This window comes from Setaria viridis, chromosome 5 (assembly GCF_005286985.2).
Source record: "Setaria viridis chromosome 5, Setaria_viridis_v4.0, whole genome shotgun sequence".
Taxonomy (NCBI): Eukaryota; Viridiplantae; Streptophyta; class Magnoliopsida; order Poales; family Poaceae; genus Setaria; species Setaria viridis.
The window spans coordinates 10,752,407-10,772,533 of NC_048267.2; the positions used below are offsets into that span (position 1 = coordinate 10,752,407).

General features: G+C 46.2%; 1 protein-coding gene and 1 long non-coding RNA gene across 8 annotated transcripts; both read right to left on the reverse strand.

Moving 5' to 3' along the window:
- Window positions 1-2,015: 2,015 nt before the first annotated feature.
- On the reverse strand, window positions 2,016-12,696 carry LOC117856735 (uncharacterized). 6 transcript variants are annotated; one of them, XR_004640651.2, is made up of 6 exons: window positions 12,219-12,696; window positions 12,055-12,106; window positions 10,999-11,058; window positions 10,779-10,851; window positions 9,990-10,410; window positions 2,016-2,281 (listed from the first exon to the last, which is right to left on the reverse strand). It is a non-coding gene; the product is annotated as an uncharacterized lncRNA (long non-coding RNA). The 6 variants fall into 6 exon arrangements; XR_004640649.2 differs by having other exon boundaries at window positions 12,023-12,106; XR_004640652.2 differs by having other exon boundaries at window positions 9,990-10,138; window positions 10,222-10,410; window positions 12,055-12,696.
- Window positions 12,697-13,788: 1,092 nt separating this feature from the next.
- Window positions 13,789-19,912, reverse strand: LOC117857280 (protein HIRA). 2 transcript variants are annotated; one of them, XM_034739863.2, is made up of 11 exons: window positions 19,578-19,912; window positions 19,065-19,207; window positions 17,878-18,153; window positions 17,505-17,756; window positions 17,011-17,408; window positions 15,940-16,927; window positions 15,579-15,789; window positions 15,212-15,446; window positions 14,963-15,085; window positions 14,666-14,786; window positions 13,789-14,447 (listed from the first exon to the last, which is right to left on the reverse strand). In XM_034739863.2, exons 2-11 carry the CDS (start codon window positions 19,170-19,172, stop codon window positions 14,118-14,120), a joined length of 3,042 nt encoding a protein of 1,013 aa, XP_034595754.1. In that variant the 5' UTR covers window positions 19,173-19,207; window positions 19,578-19,912; the 3' UTR covers window positions 13,789-14,117. The 2 variants fall into 2 exon arrangements, with proteins under 2 accessions (XP_034595754.1, XP_034595756.1); XM_034739865.2 differs by lacking the exons at window positions 19,065-19,207; window positions 19,578-19,912 and having other exon boundaries at window positions 17,505-17,759; window positions 17,878-18,018.
- Window positions 19,913-20,127: the final 215 nt, after the last annotated feature.

Below are 20,127 nucleotides of genomic sequence, written 5' to 3' on the forward strand. Positions count from 1 at the left end.
AGAAGTAATAATAATAAATAAGCTGCCCTCCATACTTGCTGATATCTTAATTTGACGTGGCATAGAGTTAGGTATAGGAATAGGAAGAGATAAAGATAATACAGTTTGGGCTCGATATCAAAATAAGAAAACCATGTGTGCACTGAGCTCATTTATCATGGATACAATACATGTATCATAGAATCGATTTAAGACTCCTAAGGAATGGCGTGTACTTGCATGTATTATATGGCCTGACAACTTTATAGAGTGTCATGAAAATATTTTACAGTTGCCGCCTAGTAAGGTGTTCACCGCCTTTGTTGTTTCTCTATGAGATCTTTTTTATCATTCTTGAAAATATTGCCTCTTTTGAGGAAGTCAAATTCCGCAGTACTCCCTTCGTTCCAAAATGCAGTTCGTTTTAACTTTTTTCTATTAATAGATAGATGTTGCTAGTTATTACGTATCTAGATATACACTATATGTAGGTGCATAACAACATCTATGAATCTAGTAAAAATTGTAACTGAGGGAGTAGTACAAATTGAAGTAAATAAAGTCATACATCGACCGATGGATCGGAATCTAATTTAACACGTTAAATTGTCTGCTATGCTTGTCGTTGTCGGTGGGAAGCTAGGACCCTCCTTAACCGTTCCCTATATAAACTCGTGTGGGCTGCCGTTACGAGGGATGGCTGGCTAATCGCTCGATTGCCAAAAATTCAATTAGAGCGAGCACGCACGCAGCCGCCCTCACTACTGACTAGCTGAGGTTAATTAGTTGCAGTAGCGCCTAGTGCGTGCTAGAGCTAGACTGGTATAGTGATTAGTGAGGTAGTGATCTCTGTCTGGAAACTGTGGAATACATAATCCATGGGCATTTCCAACAGGCTCCGGCCGGCTCTTGGCCGTATCACCTCCTCCGTTGCTTCAACTGCCAACTACGGCATCACCCGGCCCGTGTCATCAGCTTCACCGACTCCTTCAACGAACGGAGCAGCCTGCTGCTCGACGCCGCGCTCGCGCACGAGCACGAGCCCCCCTCCCCGTCGTCGGCGCAAGCACAAGACATCGACGATGAGCCCGTACTGATCACCACGGCAATTGGCACGTTCGATGTCGAGGCGGCGCCAACGCCACCGCGACAGGCGGCGGCGCCGGCGGGGGCCAGGGCCAGGAGCTGGCGGCCGCCGGCCCGCAGGACGACGCGGAGTCGAAGCGCGTGGCCAAGGTCGACAGTGATAGTCGAAGAATGAAGTTATGAAACGCGTGCGCGTTGTTCTTTCCCAGCAACGTCTGGCTCATGTTCTGAATAAGCATTCGAGGAATCACGTTGCATTTGTGTCGACACTGAGAGACTTGCAGTTGCAGCTGCCTTGTTGATCCATAGACCAAGTTGTGTGGGCACTGGTGAGCCGTTGTGTGCTACTGTTTATCCAGTAGAGAAAAAGTGCACGCGCTTCGTTCTCTGATGCATGAACTAAACCGCACCACACACACATTGCAAGATCCTACTGGTTGCACGCATGCATTGACTGGAGGATCAAGAATTTCATGCACGATTGGATCACGAACCTGTGGCTTTTGTTGTGAGAGTGAGATGGACCTCGAGTCAGCGTGTCTGCCTTGAACGATCCAATTACACCTACACCGGCTGCTACCCGGCTAGCGCAGCTTGAACCGTACTGAGTTTTGTCTGAAACATTTACACACCAACACGTGCTCCATATAGCTCGCGTTCTACCTTCTCCGTTCCAGAGCTACTAGTGATTGGCGCGCGTAGCTGTATGCGGTTAATGTTGTGGGGTGTATAGAGTAGTAAAAACAGGCAGTGAAGAATTGACGGAACCATATTAGATAAGCATAGGTTAGCATATATATGATACACATGATATTGTTCTAGATGACTTAGGACTATCAAGTTTTATGATAGTTAGAGTTCAAATAGGCACAGATAATTTACAACAATTATATGGATAGGGAGAGGTAGTTTCCACGCTGTTTTTCAGATGGTTAATTGTTTTTGGCATCTACAATACAAAAAGGCAGAAAGTTTATGATCATGTAACAGCGCATGCTGTATCACAGATAATAGAGTACCATATATTTTCTTATAGGCTTAGGCGGACAGGTAAGTATTTTTTGTGGCTCACCAAACATACAGAAAGTGCTGAACACAAGCACATACGACAACAATAGGTACTTAGTTCCTGCCTTCCTGGACGATGATTACGTAGTTCCTGGCTCGCTGTTGCAGGCGCAAGTGTGGGATGCATCAACAGTTCCGCTGCCTAAATCTGCAAAAGATATTTAGTATAGTCTGTTAGTGAAGTTTATGACACTGGGGTAATGGTAATGTGAAAAAATACAGGCGTTAGTTTCAAAGTTTTTTTAGTAAACTGTTATCGATAGTATTTCCATGCTTTTTCCTTCTAGGCACGGTCAAAAAAGGCTGATGGATTCAAATCTTTCAGCATCAGGAGAACCTGCCTGAAAGTGTTATTAGTAAACATATATATAATTGTCACCATTAGATATATGTTGGCGGAACATTGGGCAGATATAGTGTGAAAAAATTAGGTAGCCACTGCGCCGTGGTTAATTAAGATTACATAATCAACAGAAACTTTGTTTTCACCTCATCTACGTATAATGCACATAGTAACTGTATCCAAACACAAGAAAGCATTTCAAAGCAGACACATTAAGGGATCAATTGCATTGTTAGTGATTTTCAGCGAGCTAAGTATTTGAGCAAGCAAATGGGAACAGAGATTTGCAGGCTTGCCTATATAGACTATTGCATCCTTCATCAGCACTTTTCTTTAATTTGCATCACACTTCCTTGTATCCTAGTGGTGTAATCTTGGCAGGAAAGAATAGCGTCGGATTTATAAGCCCGGCAGTCCACCGGAGGTTACTCAAGTGGTTGATTTGTAGGTGACGGTGATTGCGAAACCAAGAACTCGAAAGTCATCGCGAGAACACAAAGGGCACACGAGAATTTTAGATAGGTTCGAACCTCCGGAGAGTAATACCCTACGTCTTATATTTTGGTGGATTATATTGCTCAATGGTTCGGTTGGATGTTCAAATGCCCTCGGGGGTGCCCTTGGCCGCCTTATATAGGCTATACAAGTCGGTTTGAATCTAATCTACTCGGTAGTTACATGGAAGGTAATCTGAGTCGGACTACAATACGCGTTCCACAATATTCGAGTAGATTTGGACTGTCTTGTTGCCTTGACGTGTACTCCAAGTATCTTTATGTCCTCGACCCACACACCCTGGTCGGGTGAGCCCACTTGTCAGGTCCGGCCAGTATCCTGATCGGTAGGGAGCCATGGGGTACCCATATCCCTCGAGCCCCCGAGCGATGTTTAAGCGAACAGGAACTTGAGGTCATCACAGCGAAACTTGAAATGAGATCGGCTGAAGCTGCGATGGCGTCATGGTAACGGAGAGGCTGCGCAGTGCTCAAAAAGAAGAAAATCCGAGCGAACGCAGAGCCAACGTGCAAAGCGAAGACAAGTGCTGAGTTGATGGAGGTCAGACATCTAACAAGTCGAAGCGAAGGTTACGGAGGGCGTCACAAGACGCATTCTGTAGGAGTAGCCCCCGAACATTGAAGCGATTAGGATAATCGGTCTAATGGTCAAAGAAGAAAAAATTGAGCCCGGAGACCAGTCCTAGTGCCCGAGCACAAGGATAGGCGCAGCCACGGAGGCCCGCTGACCAAGAGTACACACCCAAATCTCTGAAGATAAGGATTGGAGCAATGATAGACAAGCAATAAAGACGCCTGGTCACGAGAGTACTACACCACCTGAGCAACTGCAAGATTCCCGTCAGTACTTGTGGATCAGGCCAAGCATCACATGAACACTGTAGAACCGTATCGGTATGGGGGAGGCTTGTCGTGAACCCTCACGGATCTACTGCAGCATCTTGGCGGCACACTAGCCATCTTGCTATAAATTGACCACCGGTCATCACAAGAACCATGGCCCAAATAATAGCACTCGTAGGCGTGAAACTTGTAGTCTTTGATAGGAGTGGCACCCACCTGAAAGCCTGATGCCAGAAGAATTCTCGTGAAGAAATCTAGGATGCTCCTTCCCTTCACAGTCTCTTCGATGAAGCCTGGAGGTAACGATGCTAGAAGAATCCTCGTGAGAAGGCTGTATCGTGAACCCCGCGAGGTTCTCAAAGGCACTGTTAGTGGGAAGGTGCTCCATGCAGCTTTCTTATATTGCATTTTTTTCTTTTTCTGCGTTGTAGCTTCTTATCCTGGGATGCTAGCTATCTTTGAGTACGTGAGGATTGTACCTGAGTAAAAATATGCCCCTACATCTGAATGTGAGGATGTATAAGACCACGGAGGCACGCTGACTAGAATTGGACGCCCAACCCTCGAGGATGAGGGCTGGTGGAGCCGCGGAGGCACGCCGATCATAATTAGGCACCCAGCCCTCGAGGACGAGGACTGGCGGAGCCGTGGAGGCACTAAACAGCGATGCGTAGGCCATGGATGAGAGCTTCGTACTCAGCGCTATTATTGGTGGCCTTGTAGTGGATCTGGAGCACATACTAGAGCTGCTCGCCTTTGGGGGATATGAATAGGACCCCGCGCCGGCTCCTTCGAGGTTGAGGGCGCCATCAAAGTACATGGTCCAATGTTCTGGCCTCTTCAGAGAAAGCGGCTTCTGGATCTCCGTCCACTCAGCCACGAAGTCGGCCAGAATCTGCGACTTGATCGCATGACGCGGGCAGAAATCGAGGTTCAACTTGCCAAGCTTTACGGACCACTTGACAACTCGGCCGTTGACGTCCCTGTTGTGGAGAATTTCGCCGATAGGGTATGATGACACCACCCGGATCTTGTGCGCCTAAAAATAGTGGCGCAGCTTTCTTGATGCGATCAGAACTGCGTAGAGCAGTTTCTAAACCTGTGAGTAGCGGATCTTTGAGTCGCTGCGGACCTCACTAACGTATTACACTGATCGCTGCACCATGTGTGTATGGTCGGGCTCTTGGCGCTCCACAACTAGCACGGTGCTAACAACATGCGTCGTGCAGAGATGTAAAGGTACATCGTTTCATGATCAGCCAGGGCCGTCATGACGGGAGGGTGATGAGGAAAGCCTTGAGCTCTTCAAGTGCCTTGCTAGCCTCGTCGTCCCACTCAAATTTGTCCGCCTTTTTAAGGAGCTTGAAGAAGGGCAGACTTTTTCTCCAAGTTTGCTGATGAGGCGGCTAAGGGCCACCATCATGCCAGTATTTTTTATAACGTCCTTCTTGTTAGATGGTTTCGCCATGTTTCTGAGCGCATCCACCTTGACAGAGTTGGCCTCGATGCTCGCTGGCTAACCATGAAGCCCAGGAGCTTTCCAGACGGAACACCGAAGACGCACTTGCCGGGGTTAAGTTTCCAGCGGTAAGCCCAGAGGCTTTTGAAAGTCTCTTCAAGGTCGGCTATGAAGCTTTCCTCATCCTTTATCTTGACAACCACATCGTCGACGTAAGCCTCGACGCTCCTGTGCAGCTGTGCTGCGAGGCAACCCTGAATTGCCTTCTGGTTGGTGGCGCTAGCATTTTTCAACCCGAAGGTCATGGTGTTGTAGCAGTAGATGCCGAAGGATGTTATGAACGCCATCTTGTCTTGGTCCGCAAGATCAAGGGCGATCTGGTGATAGCCTAAGTAGCAGTCGAGGAAGTAGAGCAGGATGCTCCCCACCGTAGAGTCGACGACTTGGTCGATGCGTGGAAGAGGGAAGGAGTCCTTAGAGCAGTACTTGTTCAAGTCGGTGTAATCAATGCATTCTCCATTCACCGATTTTCTTTCTTACAAGGACTAGGTTTGCTAACCAGTCGGGATGCTTACGTTCACGGATGAATCCGACGGCTAAGAGCTTATTTAATTCTACCCTAATGGCCTCATTGCAATCTTAGACGAAGCAGTGAAGTTTCTGCTTAACCGGCCACGCAGTCTTGCTCAAGTCCAAGGAGTGCTCAGCTAGCTCCCTGGGGACACCGGGCATATCAGATGGCTTCCACGCGAATATGTCCAAGTTTTCCCGAAGGAAACTGGTGAGCACGATTTACTATTTCTCCGAGAGCTCGGCCCCTATGAGGGCCGTCTTGGTCGGGTCTTCCAGGCCAAGACAGATCTTCTTGACCTTAGGGTCAGGCTGCATCGCCGTGGGCGTCAGCTCTGTCTCAAGGATCGTGAGCTGGTCCTTATTGATCTTCTAAGCCTTAGCCACCATGGCAATGGTCCTAGCTGATAACTCCAGGGCTTCTGCAAGCTGGATTGCCTCGATGTCGCATTTGTACAACGTCTCCACATCATCATAGACGGAGAGGACTCCGTTTGGGACCAGCATCTTGAGGACGAGGTAGGTGTGGTGCGGGATCGCCATGAACCTCGCCAACATGGGCCTGCCAAGGATGGCATGGTACGAAGTCTTGAAGTTCGCCACCTCAAATGTGAGGTACTCCGTGCCGTAATTGGCCTGTGTGCCAAAGGTGACCGGCAAAACAACTCGGCCAATCGGATAGGACCCTTTGCTAGGGACGATGTCGTAGAAGGGCTCTTCACAGGGCTAGAGCCGCTTGAAGTCGAAGTCCATGCGCTTCAAGGTCTCGGTGAAGATGATGATAAGACTGCTGCCACCATCAATCAGCACCTTGGGGAGTAGGGCCCGATCTATGGTCGGGCAAACCACCAGCGGGTAGGACCCGGGATCTGGGATGTGGACCCAATGATCTTGACTAGAGAAGGTTATAGATTGCTCTCACCAGCACAGATATTAGATTGGATGTATAGAGACAAAGTGCACCTCTCCAGATACTAGACTAGATGTACAGAAACAAAATGCACCTCTCGCTAGTGTAACTTCTGCTTGCGGTTGCTGCAAAAGGCGTTATGGCCACCTATCATGATGTTGACTTGGCGCTCTGGTCGCTGCAACTCCCCGTTTTGGTCGGCACCGGGCCGTTGTGCGTCCTGATGTGGCTGGTCGCGGCGCTCTTCTCGATTCTGATCGTCGTGGTCGTCACGCCTGCAGTTGTCGTGGTCGTCACGGCGGCGGTCTCGGTCATCGTTGTAGCGGCCGTCGCGGCAGCAGTTGTCGCGGATGTTGCAATTATCATGACTTTGGTAGCCACGCCTATTGTCACCCCGATTGCGGTGGGGCCGCTTGTACTCCACCGGGACGCCGAGCTCTTTCTTCAGGACTGTGCAATCTCGAAGAGTGTGTGTGACATGCGTCCTTATGGAAGGGGCACAGAGTGTTGAGGGTTTCGTCGAATTCTTCCCGGTTGAAGGTGGTCGGCCTAGTGGGATCAACTTCAGCGGCGAGGACCTCTTGGGCCCTTTTTCGAAGTCGGGACTCTGGACGTGCTTGGGGTTCGTCATGGATTGGCTGATCATAGTCGTCGGCCGGACGGTGCTTGACGTTCTGGAACTGAACTTTCGCCGCCTCTTCGATGTCTGCTTGCTTGTTGGCAACTTCCATCATCTGCCCGACCGTCTTGGGGGCAGCCTCGTACATCTTGCAGAACATGGTGCGGTTCATCAAGCCGGAATGGAAATACATGATGATGTTGCAGTCCTCAACACCGGCTAGCCTGTTGCGATTCTCGAAGAAGCGGTTGGCGTACTCCCGGATGGTTTCACCTATCCTCTGGCGGACTTGGCTGAGTTTTTTCGTGTTGCTCGGCCTATTGTAGGTAGCCTGGTAATTCTGGGTGAAAGCTCTAGCGAGTTGACCCCTGCTGTCGATGTTGTTCGGAGGGAGGTTCTCCACCCACAGGAGCGGAGCGGGACCCATCACCACCGGGAAGTAGGCAGCCATCTGGTCGTAGGTGCCATTGGCGGCTTTCACTACGGTACTGTACGTCTTGAGCCAGATGGTGGGATCGGAACGACCATCATACTTTTCATTGATTGTCGGCTTGAATGTGGCCGGCCAATCGACAGCACTGAGGCGTGGAGTGAAGGCAGCGAAGCCATCGATCATTGTGTCGTCGTCGTCGTCGAGGTAGTACTAGACTGGTGGAGCCCTGTGGCGTCCGCCGTGATCGCGCCTGGGCGGGTCATAAGCGTCTTCGAGAGCGCCGTACACGGGTCGTAGTCGGCGCGGCGGCGCATCTCATCTTCCTAGCGACGCCGGTCCTAGCATTTATGTCCCGGTTGAATCCAGGAGCACCATAGTCGCGGTCGTACTCGGCTCGGCGTCGGAGCTCATACTCGTCACGCTCGTTGTGGCGGTTGTTAAGGTCGGGGCAGAGGTCGCGGCGCTGACGGAGGTCACGCAACTCATCACGGAGATCGCGTTGCCGATCTGGTCGGCCGCGGTCCTCATCGTCGCCTCTCCTGCCGCGGCGGCGGTTATCGTTGTTGTTGCGCTGACGATCGTTGTTAAAGTTGTCGTTGACGGGTGGGTTAGCGTTTTGCTACACCACTTCTTCGGGGATTGGCTCCATCCGACCTCCTGCGCGGTCACCTCGGTGGTGGTCGGATCTGCTATGCCCGGATCGGCTCCGAGAGTGCCGGGTAGCTGTGAACCGAGAGTGTGCGGGCTGGTTGTTGGCCTGTTCCTCGATCTGGGCGTTGGCAACTTGGAGTCGCGCCCGGATTCGCCAGACTTGGTCTGAATCTAATCTGGGAGATTCTCTAGGTTGGCGTACACAGCCTCCAGGTTAGCCTAGGGGGTAGTGAAGACATTGTGGCCGGCCTGCTCGAGGTCGGCTAGTAGATTGCGGGCGTGTACGGGGAGCCTGCATCTGTCCCGGGCGCTGACCTGGTCGGCGTTGTCGCGGTCGTTGAGCGGCGGTTGGCGTTGGTTGCCTTCTGCCTCTGCGACAGTCTTTAATTTGTTATTTTGAAGCAGATCGAGTGTCTACATGTTTTGATAATTTGAATTATAATCTTTTTTTCATCACCATCTTAGCAAACAAAATGGCATTGCCATACATTAGATGTACCCATGATGAGACTGTTCACCTAAAGCATAGCATTGTTCAATAAAGTTAGTAGATGGGAATTTAGAAGATCATTCGGATCTTGCAAGAAAATTACCATTGCCATAAGTAGCAGCTACCTTTATTTGATCAAAATATAGATCTATAAAAGTATTAGCATTGACTTGGATAAAAGGAAAGCACTTCTAAAAGGCCATGACCATTGTTTTAAGAGGCTCGAACTTTCTAGATACAGCTTTGTAAAGTATCAATGGTGGCAAAAGAGAATGGTCCAGCTATGGGTTGTCATGTGGAAGTTGATACCCATAGCAAAAATTTTATGAATGAGTGCTTGACGTGTATAACTGTTGATAAAGAAATTTGTGCAAGGATCCTTCCTAATATTGCAGGCAGACAAATACTATTTTTAGTCCTTATTTCCTTTGCTGAATTAGTATACATGAAATCCACACGGCTTGGTGGTTAGTGAAACACTCATTAGTCTGTACAGCATACATGTGATCAGCTGAAACAGTATGATGGAAAACACTGAGAAAAGGGAGATGCAGACCATACCCAAAAAAAATGTCATAAAGTAGACATTGCATTATAACATCAGTGTGGAATTGTGACATGGTAGATAAAATTGCCATATAATAACCACCATGAAAACACTAACTTGAGGGTCGCTGTTCAAAATATATAGGTATACTACAGTTCCTATTAGTGCATAAATTTAAAAATCATGTCCAAGTAAGTTTGTCTCTAGAAGAATTATTGAATCAATCAAACTGAGTGTGAAATTATCCATCTTCTAGGATCATGTTACTTCATAACAACGCGGATGCTATGGCAGTATAAATGTACTTCATAGAAATCTGAGATAACACCCATAATACATGTTAGAAGCAGGATCTGATCGTTTCAGTATAGTTAGAAAAAAGCGATTTAGTTGTAGAATTTCAAGACACATTCAATTCAACCACTGGAAAACTGCAGGGTGCTCTGTTCTTCCATTCACAAGAATTAAACGCATACCTTTCTCGGCTGCTACAAATAAATGTGTTCCATGCTACTGCAGCTGCAGTACCTCGGAGCACCAAGGAGGCCTTTCACCGATCTTGACATTTGAAGAGTACTCATCTGATTGATCCATCTCTCTAATGCAGAGGGAGGGTTGGGATCAGCTGTTCAACAGGTAGGTAGAAGTTTATTATTATATCCAATTAGGATTGCAGGCAAAGGCTCACTGTATCGGTTAGTAAAGAACCAAGAGAAATTTCAGAGAAATTATCTGCTATCACTTCAATTGACTCATTGCCACTATTGTCCTCCTCCAACCTTGCTGCACACTGCCCCAGCTGAACCATCATGATGGTCACTCTTTTTACAGAAGCCTCCTCTTAGAGCACATCCCTCGATAGGGAGCATTGTAATTCTTCGGAAAAACTGTTCTGGCCTGTAAATAGTCCAGCATTGCTATTTAAGATTAATCTTGTAGTATTTCTACTAACCAGAAAGGCATGAGAGAAAGACCTATACTGAGGCAGAAACATAGAAGAATTACCAAGTCCATTGTGATTGAAAAGAGGTTATGCACATTCAAGCTAATATCGGTAAAAGCTAATTGTGCCAACGGAAACACAGATGTTCAGTCTGCTAGTAGCATGATGTACTCCACACAGAATTGAAATGAAATGCAATAGGCATGAACCCATGGTTTAGAGTTTTCTTCTGCCTAGTTTAAAGAGGATGCTTGTATTGTCACACGAACATTTAAACTATGCAGTATTAGGTCTGGCATTACCATGAGACCGAGCAAACTACCTTTTGCTGCAGAATCATTGTTGCATCAACCACATACATCTCTAGAACCATCCACTAACAGATAAAGCATAGCCTACAGCAGCAAAACAAAGAATGTAGACATTACATGGAAAGGAGATGTTGAAAGAAATGCTAAACTAACAGGACATCTGTGCACCTAATACACAAATAGGAAAAACATGGATTGGATTAAACAATGAGAAGCGTGAGATTAACTTACCAGACTGCAATTTTGAAATTATTGTTACTCTTCTCCATGTTCACACTGAAATATGGTACTCTGCAAAGAAATCAGATAATTTCATTAAGTGTGATCCCTTCCAGAGAACAAGGTGCAATGTGAGGCTAAATACTGTTACATTGCATCAAGCTGCTTGCCACCAATTTTTTTGTTACAAACATGGAGCGTAAGTTGACTTAATTTAGCAATACTCTAGAAGAGATCTAATGGGACAAATAAATGCATGACAAAAAGCAGCATGTGGCATTTTATTTTCTGTGCAATATTGGAATATAATTTCACAAGCCAATGACTTTTGAATTCAACTATGGTTTCAAATTGCAAATCACACGGACCTACGAAATTGCCACACATGATATTGCAAATGGTACTGGTTATGATCTTTTTTTACATAAAAGTGTCTGTTGCAGGTCTATAGCATATCAGAAATTGAGGTATCTATATAAAGGCATAAAGATGGACAAATATCTACCATTAAGAGCCGTTTATGGAGAAAATTTAAGTTATATCAAGCTTTATTTCCTGCAATCTATTAAATTTCTTAAGGAAATGCAACAATATAACTAAATAGGAAAAATCATATAGAAAATAAGAATTCAGATATATCACTGGCTACTATATAAAAGAGTAGTCTTTTTATAAGAGGTTGGTATGTAACTAATGGTATCATGGAGCTTCTCTATGATTCAATTGTAATCAGACATATGAATGATACCTCAAGGATCTGGTCAAATATGTTGACCAAAATCCCAACAACTTGAGGATCTTACGAAAAAGATGGCCCTTGACTTACAGCTTGGAAACTGAAACTGTGATGCAATTATCTTTACCATCTAACATTCTTTGTTAACTTTAGTTCATCTTCCCCGTTGTGTGACAACTGACAAAATGTACTATGAGCTTGGACAATGGAAGACAGGAGAAAATAGAAGCTGTGCAAGACAGCATAATACTACCAAGAGTTGTTTCTACCCTGGAAATTCCGGTGCCAGCTTGTACTTACATGCCGGGGAGAGAGGAAGATATAATACTGACCCCAAGTTAAACTGGGAGCGCTGCAATCCCTCTTCTCCAGCAGCACCTTATCCTTAAGAAGCAATAGATGTAAAAGAGACAAAAGATTAGTCACACAAAACTCGTTGGAGCAGACGTCAATCAGTATGACAGGAAGAAAGAGAAAATTGGAAAGAAACAAATACAGGTGAAATAGGATAGGGAAAATAGAGAGCAGCAACTCCAATCCCTGCCAATGAATCTGCGCTTCCCAAAAGCAGGGGCACCGAAAGGAAGGGGCAGAGGGAAGCCGGCAGGAGGGAGAACCTTGCATACAGGAGCAGTGTGGAAGCGTGGAAGAAAAGGAGAAAATTAGGGAAGAAGACCACAGAAGACATCCTTTCCTGAAAGGAGGCAGACGCCGCGGGGGCTGATAGTGCGGGGTATGCCAGCCAGGCTTCCACGGCGTGTTCGGCGGCGGGGGCAAGGAGGGCGCACGGCGGCACGGAAGCGTGCAAGGGCGCAAGGGAGCAGGTGAGGAGGGATGTCCATCGTATGCGTGGAGGAACGAGCCCGGCTGCGGGCGGCGTTGCTGACGGGAGAGGCGGCCGCGGCAATGGAGCGCGAGCGTCGAGCGGCGGTGGACCGGTGGTGCGCAAAGCGGCGCTCGGCTCCAGCGATTGGGAGAGAACGGTTCGAGAGAGAGATATTTTTACCCAAGGGAATCAGGTGTTGACGCGTGGGGTCATCCTCCGAAGAAGAGACGGATCATTCAGCCAATGACAAGAGCCGTAAATCAACCATCCGACGGTAAAAGAATTTTACGCTAACGTGGATATGTTATTTGCCTCTTCACATTAGAATATGTATTTTATCATGTACATTTTAATATTCAAGTTTGTGATATTTTGTCCCTGCAGCTTCCATATGTTTCAAGACTACCGAATTGTTTGTACTTGGTTTTTATGCATTTAAGAAGAATTGTTGGATTGCTAGAATCGTGTGTGTTTATAGCTGAGCGGCAAACTTCTGGTTGTTTGAAAAGTTGACGTATCTCTATCCGTTAGTTGATAAAGATGGATTGTTAATGTCTCATCATTAAACAAGTGTTTTAATCGATGTGTACGATGTTTTATTGCTTACTCAGGTTTATATGACAACAATTGTTTACCCTATCATATTTATAATAATTGTTTGTCATGTTCTATTTATACGCGTACCATAGTCAGGTGCGCATCCACCAACAGGGTCTTCTTGCAGATGCCTACGCGCGCGCCGGCCGGCCCACACAGTAGCAGGTGAAGCGCAGCACGCCTTCCGAGTTCCTGCCATCTTCAATCACAAGTCATGCGCATGATTCACACGCCTAGCGTACGTATATAATCCGCGGCGCACCGTGATTTGCTTGGGACTTGCAGATTTGATGGTGGATCAGCTCTGCTCACGTAAGCCAGCCTGAAATTCTCTCTCGCCTTCCCTCAATCACCATTCACCATCCACTGTGCCACTGTCATAAGTTGATGTTAGCCTGATCGATAACCATGCACGCAAACAAATTATGTTCAGCTAATAGCGCTGAAAAGGCAAGATATGAAAAACGGCTGAATCAGTTTTGGAGAATAATACAGGGTCCCACAAGGCCTAGTGCAAATCTTCATTCAGTTGCCAACAGGCAACAGCTATAGTCTCACTCACGTCCGTGCCCGAATAATCCTACTCCAACTCTTCTGCAAGCTCTTCTTGCTGCATTTTCTACAAAAGGAAACGCACACAGCCTTAGCTAAAAACCATCAAGGCCGATATTGCCTTGCAACCAAAAAGGACATGAGTTTATCCGTCCTTTTACAGATTACTGTAACACAATAATCACCAGGCGACCTCGTTTCCTTTTCTACTGTTACACTCAGCGTTACATCTAATGTCAGTGTTTGCCCAAGGTCGCCATGTAAACAATCTACCAGTTACATGCACAGCTAATTGATTAATAAAAGCACTTCTCTAAAGAGACGCTGTATCCCGCAGCGAACTATCCTATCATACTTACCAATCGAGAGGTCAGTAAAGTCTCCAGCAACCGGACTGGAGCATGCCAGGGGCAGCAACAACTACGAGGTCATCACCTCGTCATTGGCTTGTGTTGCAGGCTGCATCACCTTGTAACGGGCTTGTGCTGCAGGCTGCATCACCTTGTCGCTGGCTTCTGCTGCCGGCTGCATCACCTTGTCGCTGGCTTCTATTGTGGGCTGTATCACCTTGTTGCTAGCTTCTGTTGTGCAATGCGGTGTCGGTGTGACGTCCATCGGGTCAGCTTTGGTCTCAGCAGCTTCATACTCTGACAAGAGGTCCATGAACTCATTGAGCAGCCGCTGGACTTTCCGGTTCGATGCCATGGAAGGAAGTATATCTTCCCTAAGAAGTTTGTGCTTCTTCATCCCCTGCAGAGTTGCCATTGGTTAGTTTACAGACTGGAACATCATGTCAACTAAGAAACATGAGAACTAGGAGTGCTGTATATTTATAGTTCATGAAACCTCATGGTTATCTAGCAAGGACGCTACTTGTCAGATGTGACAAATTGAAAGTGACTTTTTTGTGGAAAAAAATGTAGGTGGGCAAGTCTAGTATGCAAATGGCCAAGGAAAAGGAGACTTACAAGAATATCAGGATCCCACACCGGATTTTTGGGATCCCTAGATGACACAGAACCAACCATGCCCACCGGAGGACCTAGGAAGCTCTCACAAACTTCACGTAGACGAGATTCATCTGCTTCCCTGCATGCAAAAAAGACCAAATGAAAAGAAGCATTTCAGCAAAGATTTTCACAAGATGTACAAACTCACATATTTTCTCAACTAATTCGGAAACAGAACTGAGGACCAAAAACAATGCTAAAAGCTAACTGGTAATCCATAGACATGGAAAGTGAATAAATATATTATGAACCTACCTAGCTAAAAACCGTACATAAGACAGGAGGCATTGGCGGTACTCCTGTGCTGATTTCAAAGCCAAAGAAGCTGCCAGCTGGGTCTCCAAATGGGCACGGGTCTGCAACCCATCATCTGTAACCCTGAAACAGAAACACCCACACCAGTTGATTTGAAAATTCTGATACATAGCACACAAGGATGCCAATGCAAGTTTCAAGAGCCTATAATACTCAAGCAATCGAAGGTGCACAGTTCTGCACACTGACCTGCTCCAAATAGGCTTCCTAGCCATGAACTTGCCTATATCAATCTGCAACTTGCCTAGCTCCCCACCCTGAGTGGAACCAAATGAGCTAGCAAAATTTGATGCTGGAAAACAATCATCAGCGATCCTTAGCCAGCACTTCAGGCCCATGTCATAAAGAAAAGCATGACGGCTGGCAAGGACGACTAAGGGGGAACCACATCTTGAGAATTTAGCAGATATGACCTTTACTGTATCTGTCAACAAAGCAAGGACAATTAGTAAGCGTCAACTATTTCAACAAATGCTAAGAATCTAAATGCAACCAGGTTCAGATTAGCCATCTCAGGTAGCACGTGAGAACTGAAGACTCGATGCAAAATAGTTACCAGCATCTTTTGCCGATGCCTCATCTGGAGATGCAACCAAAGAAGCTAAAGAGTCCTGCAAAATGCAGGTCCTATTATAGAGGTCCCATATGTACATTAAACCTCTCCTTGTGACAAGAAGCAACTTCCAGCAGTCGTCAACATCTATAAAAACAGCTGCAGATCCCATAATCATTGCTGGCATTGCTCGCCTTCCAGATTTTGTGTAAACCTAATCAGAAAAATAAATTTATGCGTTGAAGAATAATAGATTGTTAGAAAATAAAAGGCATATTCCAGTAATACTAGATAGGCATAGTAGCATCCAAATTGAAACCAGAATCGTTTTATAAGAAAAATTCTGATAGGTGATGTTACTCACCTGCAGGCAACCATCTTCACTACCAACAGCCCAGAAATTCGCATTGCCTGCCAAGACAGTAACCTCACCAGAGATACGATCTGACCAAAGAGTTTCTGTACCTCTTGTACACTTTATCTCGGATTCTTTTGTTGAAAAGGCACCACCGACACCAATCATATCACCTGCAGCACGTTCTACAGGCTTTGCTTCAAGGCAGACTGGTATAGAATCCTCATTGTCTTTCTTATTTTGTACATGGATAGAAAGAGCAGAGCATGAGGTCAAAGAGCCTGGAACTACAGATCCGGTGTGTTCTATACTCAGCCTTCCATCATTGCCAGCACTAGTTGAAGCTTTTTGAATAACAAGACTCTCAGTTATGTTTGCCCTTGCTGTAACACCAGAGCGATCCCTAAATTCGCAGTTATTACAGTTACCACTACTGCCATAAGACGGCCTTTTTCCATTCATTCGTTGATCCAGAGATGAAAAATCCACAACTTGATTCTGAGAACGGTTGGGTATGTTATCCTGGTTGGAAGGAAATCCAACTGCCTCTGGGATAATTCTTTTCCGGCCATCAGGACGCCTGTATTCTCTCTGTTTCACGGGACTAGATAACCGGTTAACTTTATTTACATCATCAGAAGTGGGACCTGCTATTTTCTTATCATCTTCAGGTGAAGCTTCAGGAGCCTTCTGACTTTGCACAACGGGAGCTGGGTTAGGCACATCTGCAGAAACTTTTGAGGGTGCTTGAAATGGCTGGGCAACGGAAGACCCCTTTTTGCCAGCTGATTGTTTTGCTGATGCTTGTTCTAGCAGCAATTGTGCAGGGCTTTCAGCCAGATTTGACTGACGTCCTCTAACATCACCATATCTGCTCCTCTTCAATTCGTCCATTTCAGAGTCACTTAACCTGTATCCAAGCTCCTTTGCTTCAAAGTGAAAGTTGGCAACCGATCCATCCAAGGAGCAGGCAAAAAGTGAATAACCATCAGGGCTCCTGTGAGGGAAAAGAACAGTATCACCATGAGCCTGATCATACAGGATAATACTGGTTGTGCGGAAATAGTGGAAGTGTCTTACCAAGATAAATCAACCACACTTTGAGAGAAAAAATGCTTAGCAACAAATAACGGCCGGGCACTCACTGTCGTCCAAACAGTAATAGTTCTGTCTTGACTTCCAATAGCAATAACATTATATGGTTGCTGCTCTTTTGTTGATGTCTTTGATGCTCCATTGGCCCATCCAACTGGTGCAGCCTTTGTGTCTTGACCATTTGAAAAATTCTTACGGAACGTTGAGTTATTAAACTTAACCACAACAACAGGCGCATTATGCCCTAGAAAGTCAAAAGTTGCAGACCATTCGCCTCTTTCAAGCACAGGTGCTGAATGCCTAGGTTTCTGGAACCCATGAGTCGTAGTTATGAAGTGGCCACAAGGTGACCAAGCAAGTCGTCTAAAGAATGTTGAACCAAGCTGCAGGAACAAATAAAGCGAGAAAGGCATTCAGCAAACCGAGACATGAAGATCACAAATAAAGTTAATAAACAAAAGTCATGAAACATGACATACAGATTTTGCCCAATGGCCTTCTGTCTTGTGAGCAAGACTCCAATCACTTGTGCGCCATATTATAACAGTCTTATCATCTGACTGGCTTGCAATAAAAGAACCAATAGGATCCCAGGTAACCCCTTTGACCAAGCTGGAATGCCCTCGCAAGACAGCGGTGCAAATACCATTGGTCATGTTCCATATGTGAACGGTATTATCCAAGCTGCCGCTAGCCAATGTTGAATCATCAGGGGACCAACTAAGATCTACCTACTTTACACATAAGAAATGGAAAATGTGTTCAGTAGTTAAAAGTAAAGATCACAGAGGTAATAGTAAGAGGTAAAGAACAAGCATAAACATAGCACAGTGGATTTTAGAAGATAATTACCACATCTGCAGTATGCCCTCTTAAGGTCATAATGACCTTCCAATTTTCTACATCCGGAGGTTCTCCACTACCAAATTCAGATGTTCCAGAACCAGCTTTTCTCTCATGAATTAGGATAACCTGATCATCTGATCCTGAAGCAAGATAGCGGCCATGCTTGGCCCATCTCACGCAGTTTACTGATCCAAAATGATCACGCATTGTAGCGAGCAATCTTTGGCTGGAATCATGGTTGGCATTATCCTTATCCACAGATTTCATGCTCCATATTCGAACCTATCTCAACAACGAAACAAGTAAAAGTTAAATTTGTAAGGAGAAGGCCACCTAAGAAAGATGAAAGGAAAATATCAAACAGTGGTAACACGTCAGTATTACATAAGCAAGTTATATGACTCGACAGAATAAGAAATTGCAACAAACTCAACGTTAAAAATTTTCAATTATCACTCAACAACACAGTTACCATCACCCTCGGTGAAGAATCACATCAATGCCAAACCTTGATTTTAGTTCACTCAGCTAATCCTAGTAAGCTGTAAGTAAAACCTTAGTGTTTAGAATCAATGTTCAAAAAAAGTGCCAGAAGCTAAGCGAGCGTGACCCAGTGCATGGCACCTCTCATATCTTTCTCTTTCCCTCCCTCCGTTAAGCATCCTCAAACGTCAACACACACACTGGAGCTGCCCTAACACAACATGCTAACTAAAATTGGACTGAAAACAGCACAAATAACTCGAATCAACCTTACGAGATCCAAATTTCGGACAACAATGACTGCACAACAATTCCCTGTAAAAAGTCCTGTCTCAAATATTACCAATACCCAATTCTAAGGTTATCTTCCTAATCCTAAGGTTATCTCAGATAGTCCAATAGCCAATTGAACCAAAATATTACCCATAACCAAAAAAGATGTACCCAAGAACATAGTAGAATTCTCATACTAGCAATACTTAACCTTCAAATACTTTTATCTAGGGAAGATCACAAAATCACAAAAAAATTGACTACAGCAGTTAGCACAGTGAACACGCGACAGTGTTAAGTTAGCACTGAAAAAGGCTAAACATGAAACTGACAAGCCAAATTAGCAGAAACTTTTTCCTTGCAGAATGTTAAAGGAGGAAGTGAAAATTTACACTTAGATTCAAAGTAAGTAGAAGGGAGAAAAAAACACAAGATACCTTCTGGTCACCGCCACCGGTGGCGAAGCGGAGGCTGCCGGGCTGGATGTCGATGGAGAAGATCTGCAGCCCCTCATGGCGAATCCAACTTGGCTTCTCTGTAATCATCTTCTCCTAGCAGGAGCGGATCCAGTATAGTTTTTCTGCAAAAAAAAAATGAAGTTAGCGTTTACACATATAAGCTGTAATCAGTGGCTTAGCCAGGATTTTACTGCTTGGTATGCCCATTCCGTACTCCAAATTTTCATAATGCCTCAAATTAGGTAAAATAAAGCTTCCAGAAGTACAATACACAGGCGGTTCTAGTTCTTGAATTTGACATTCAACAACAACTGAAACAGTTGTACATTCACAATGGGCAAGTACAAGTGTAAAACTAAGTCAAATGGCAAACTGAACAATTCCGTAATAGCTAAAGTGTTAAACCCTAAGCAATTGTAACAATCAAATATCAATTCAGAAAAATTCGAGCTAGGCACCTAGCTAATGTGGCATGAGTATCTGATTGCTTGCCTGCTTGGAGCAATGGAGGATGGAGCTTGCTTTCGCCCAACCGCCTTGCCTTCACGGCTTCACTTGCCCGCGCCGGTGGTCGGCGCGCCCCGCAACTGCCCGCCGTCTCCTGCCGGCTGCCGCGCACGACGTGCCTGCCCGTCTGTAGCCGCCCGGCCCAGGGGCACGCCTGCCCGCGAGGCCGCGAGCTGCAGCCGCCCAGCGCGCGCCTGCCTGCCGCTTCCCGCCGCGCGCTTCGCGGCTGACGGTGACCGGCGACCGCCGCAGCCCTCGTTAGGGTTAGGGAGGCCGAGCGAGGGGATCGAGTCGGACTGTCGTCGAAGTCCCAAGTCGGGGGGCCGGGGGCGACGCGCGGTCGGCTGTGAGCAACTGAACACGACGAGGCCTGGAAGTCCCGGGCCAGTATTTGCCGCGCTGGCCCATCATTGATAACGGCTCAAAAGGTACCAACCCACGGGCTCAAGCAAGGTACCAACCAGCCGGCTCCCTAGCCCACTCGCCACGCGCGGGCAGCCCACTGCTGGGTTCCTCGCGGCCCATTATGAAATGT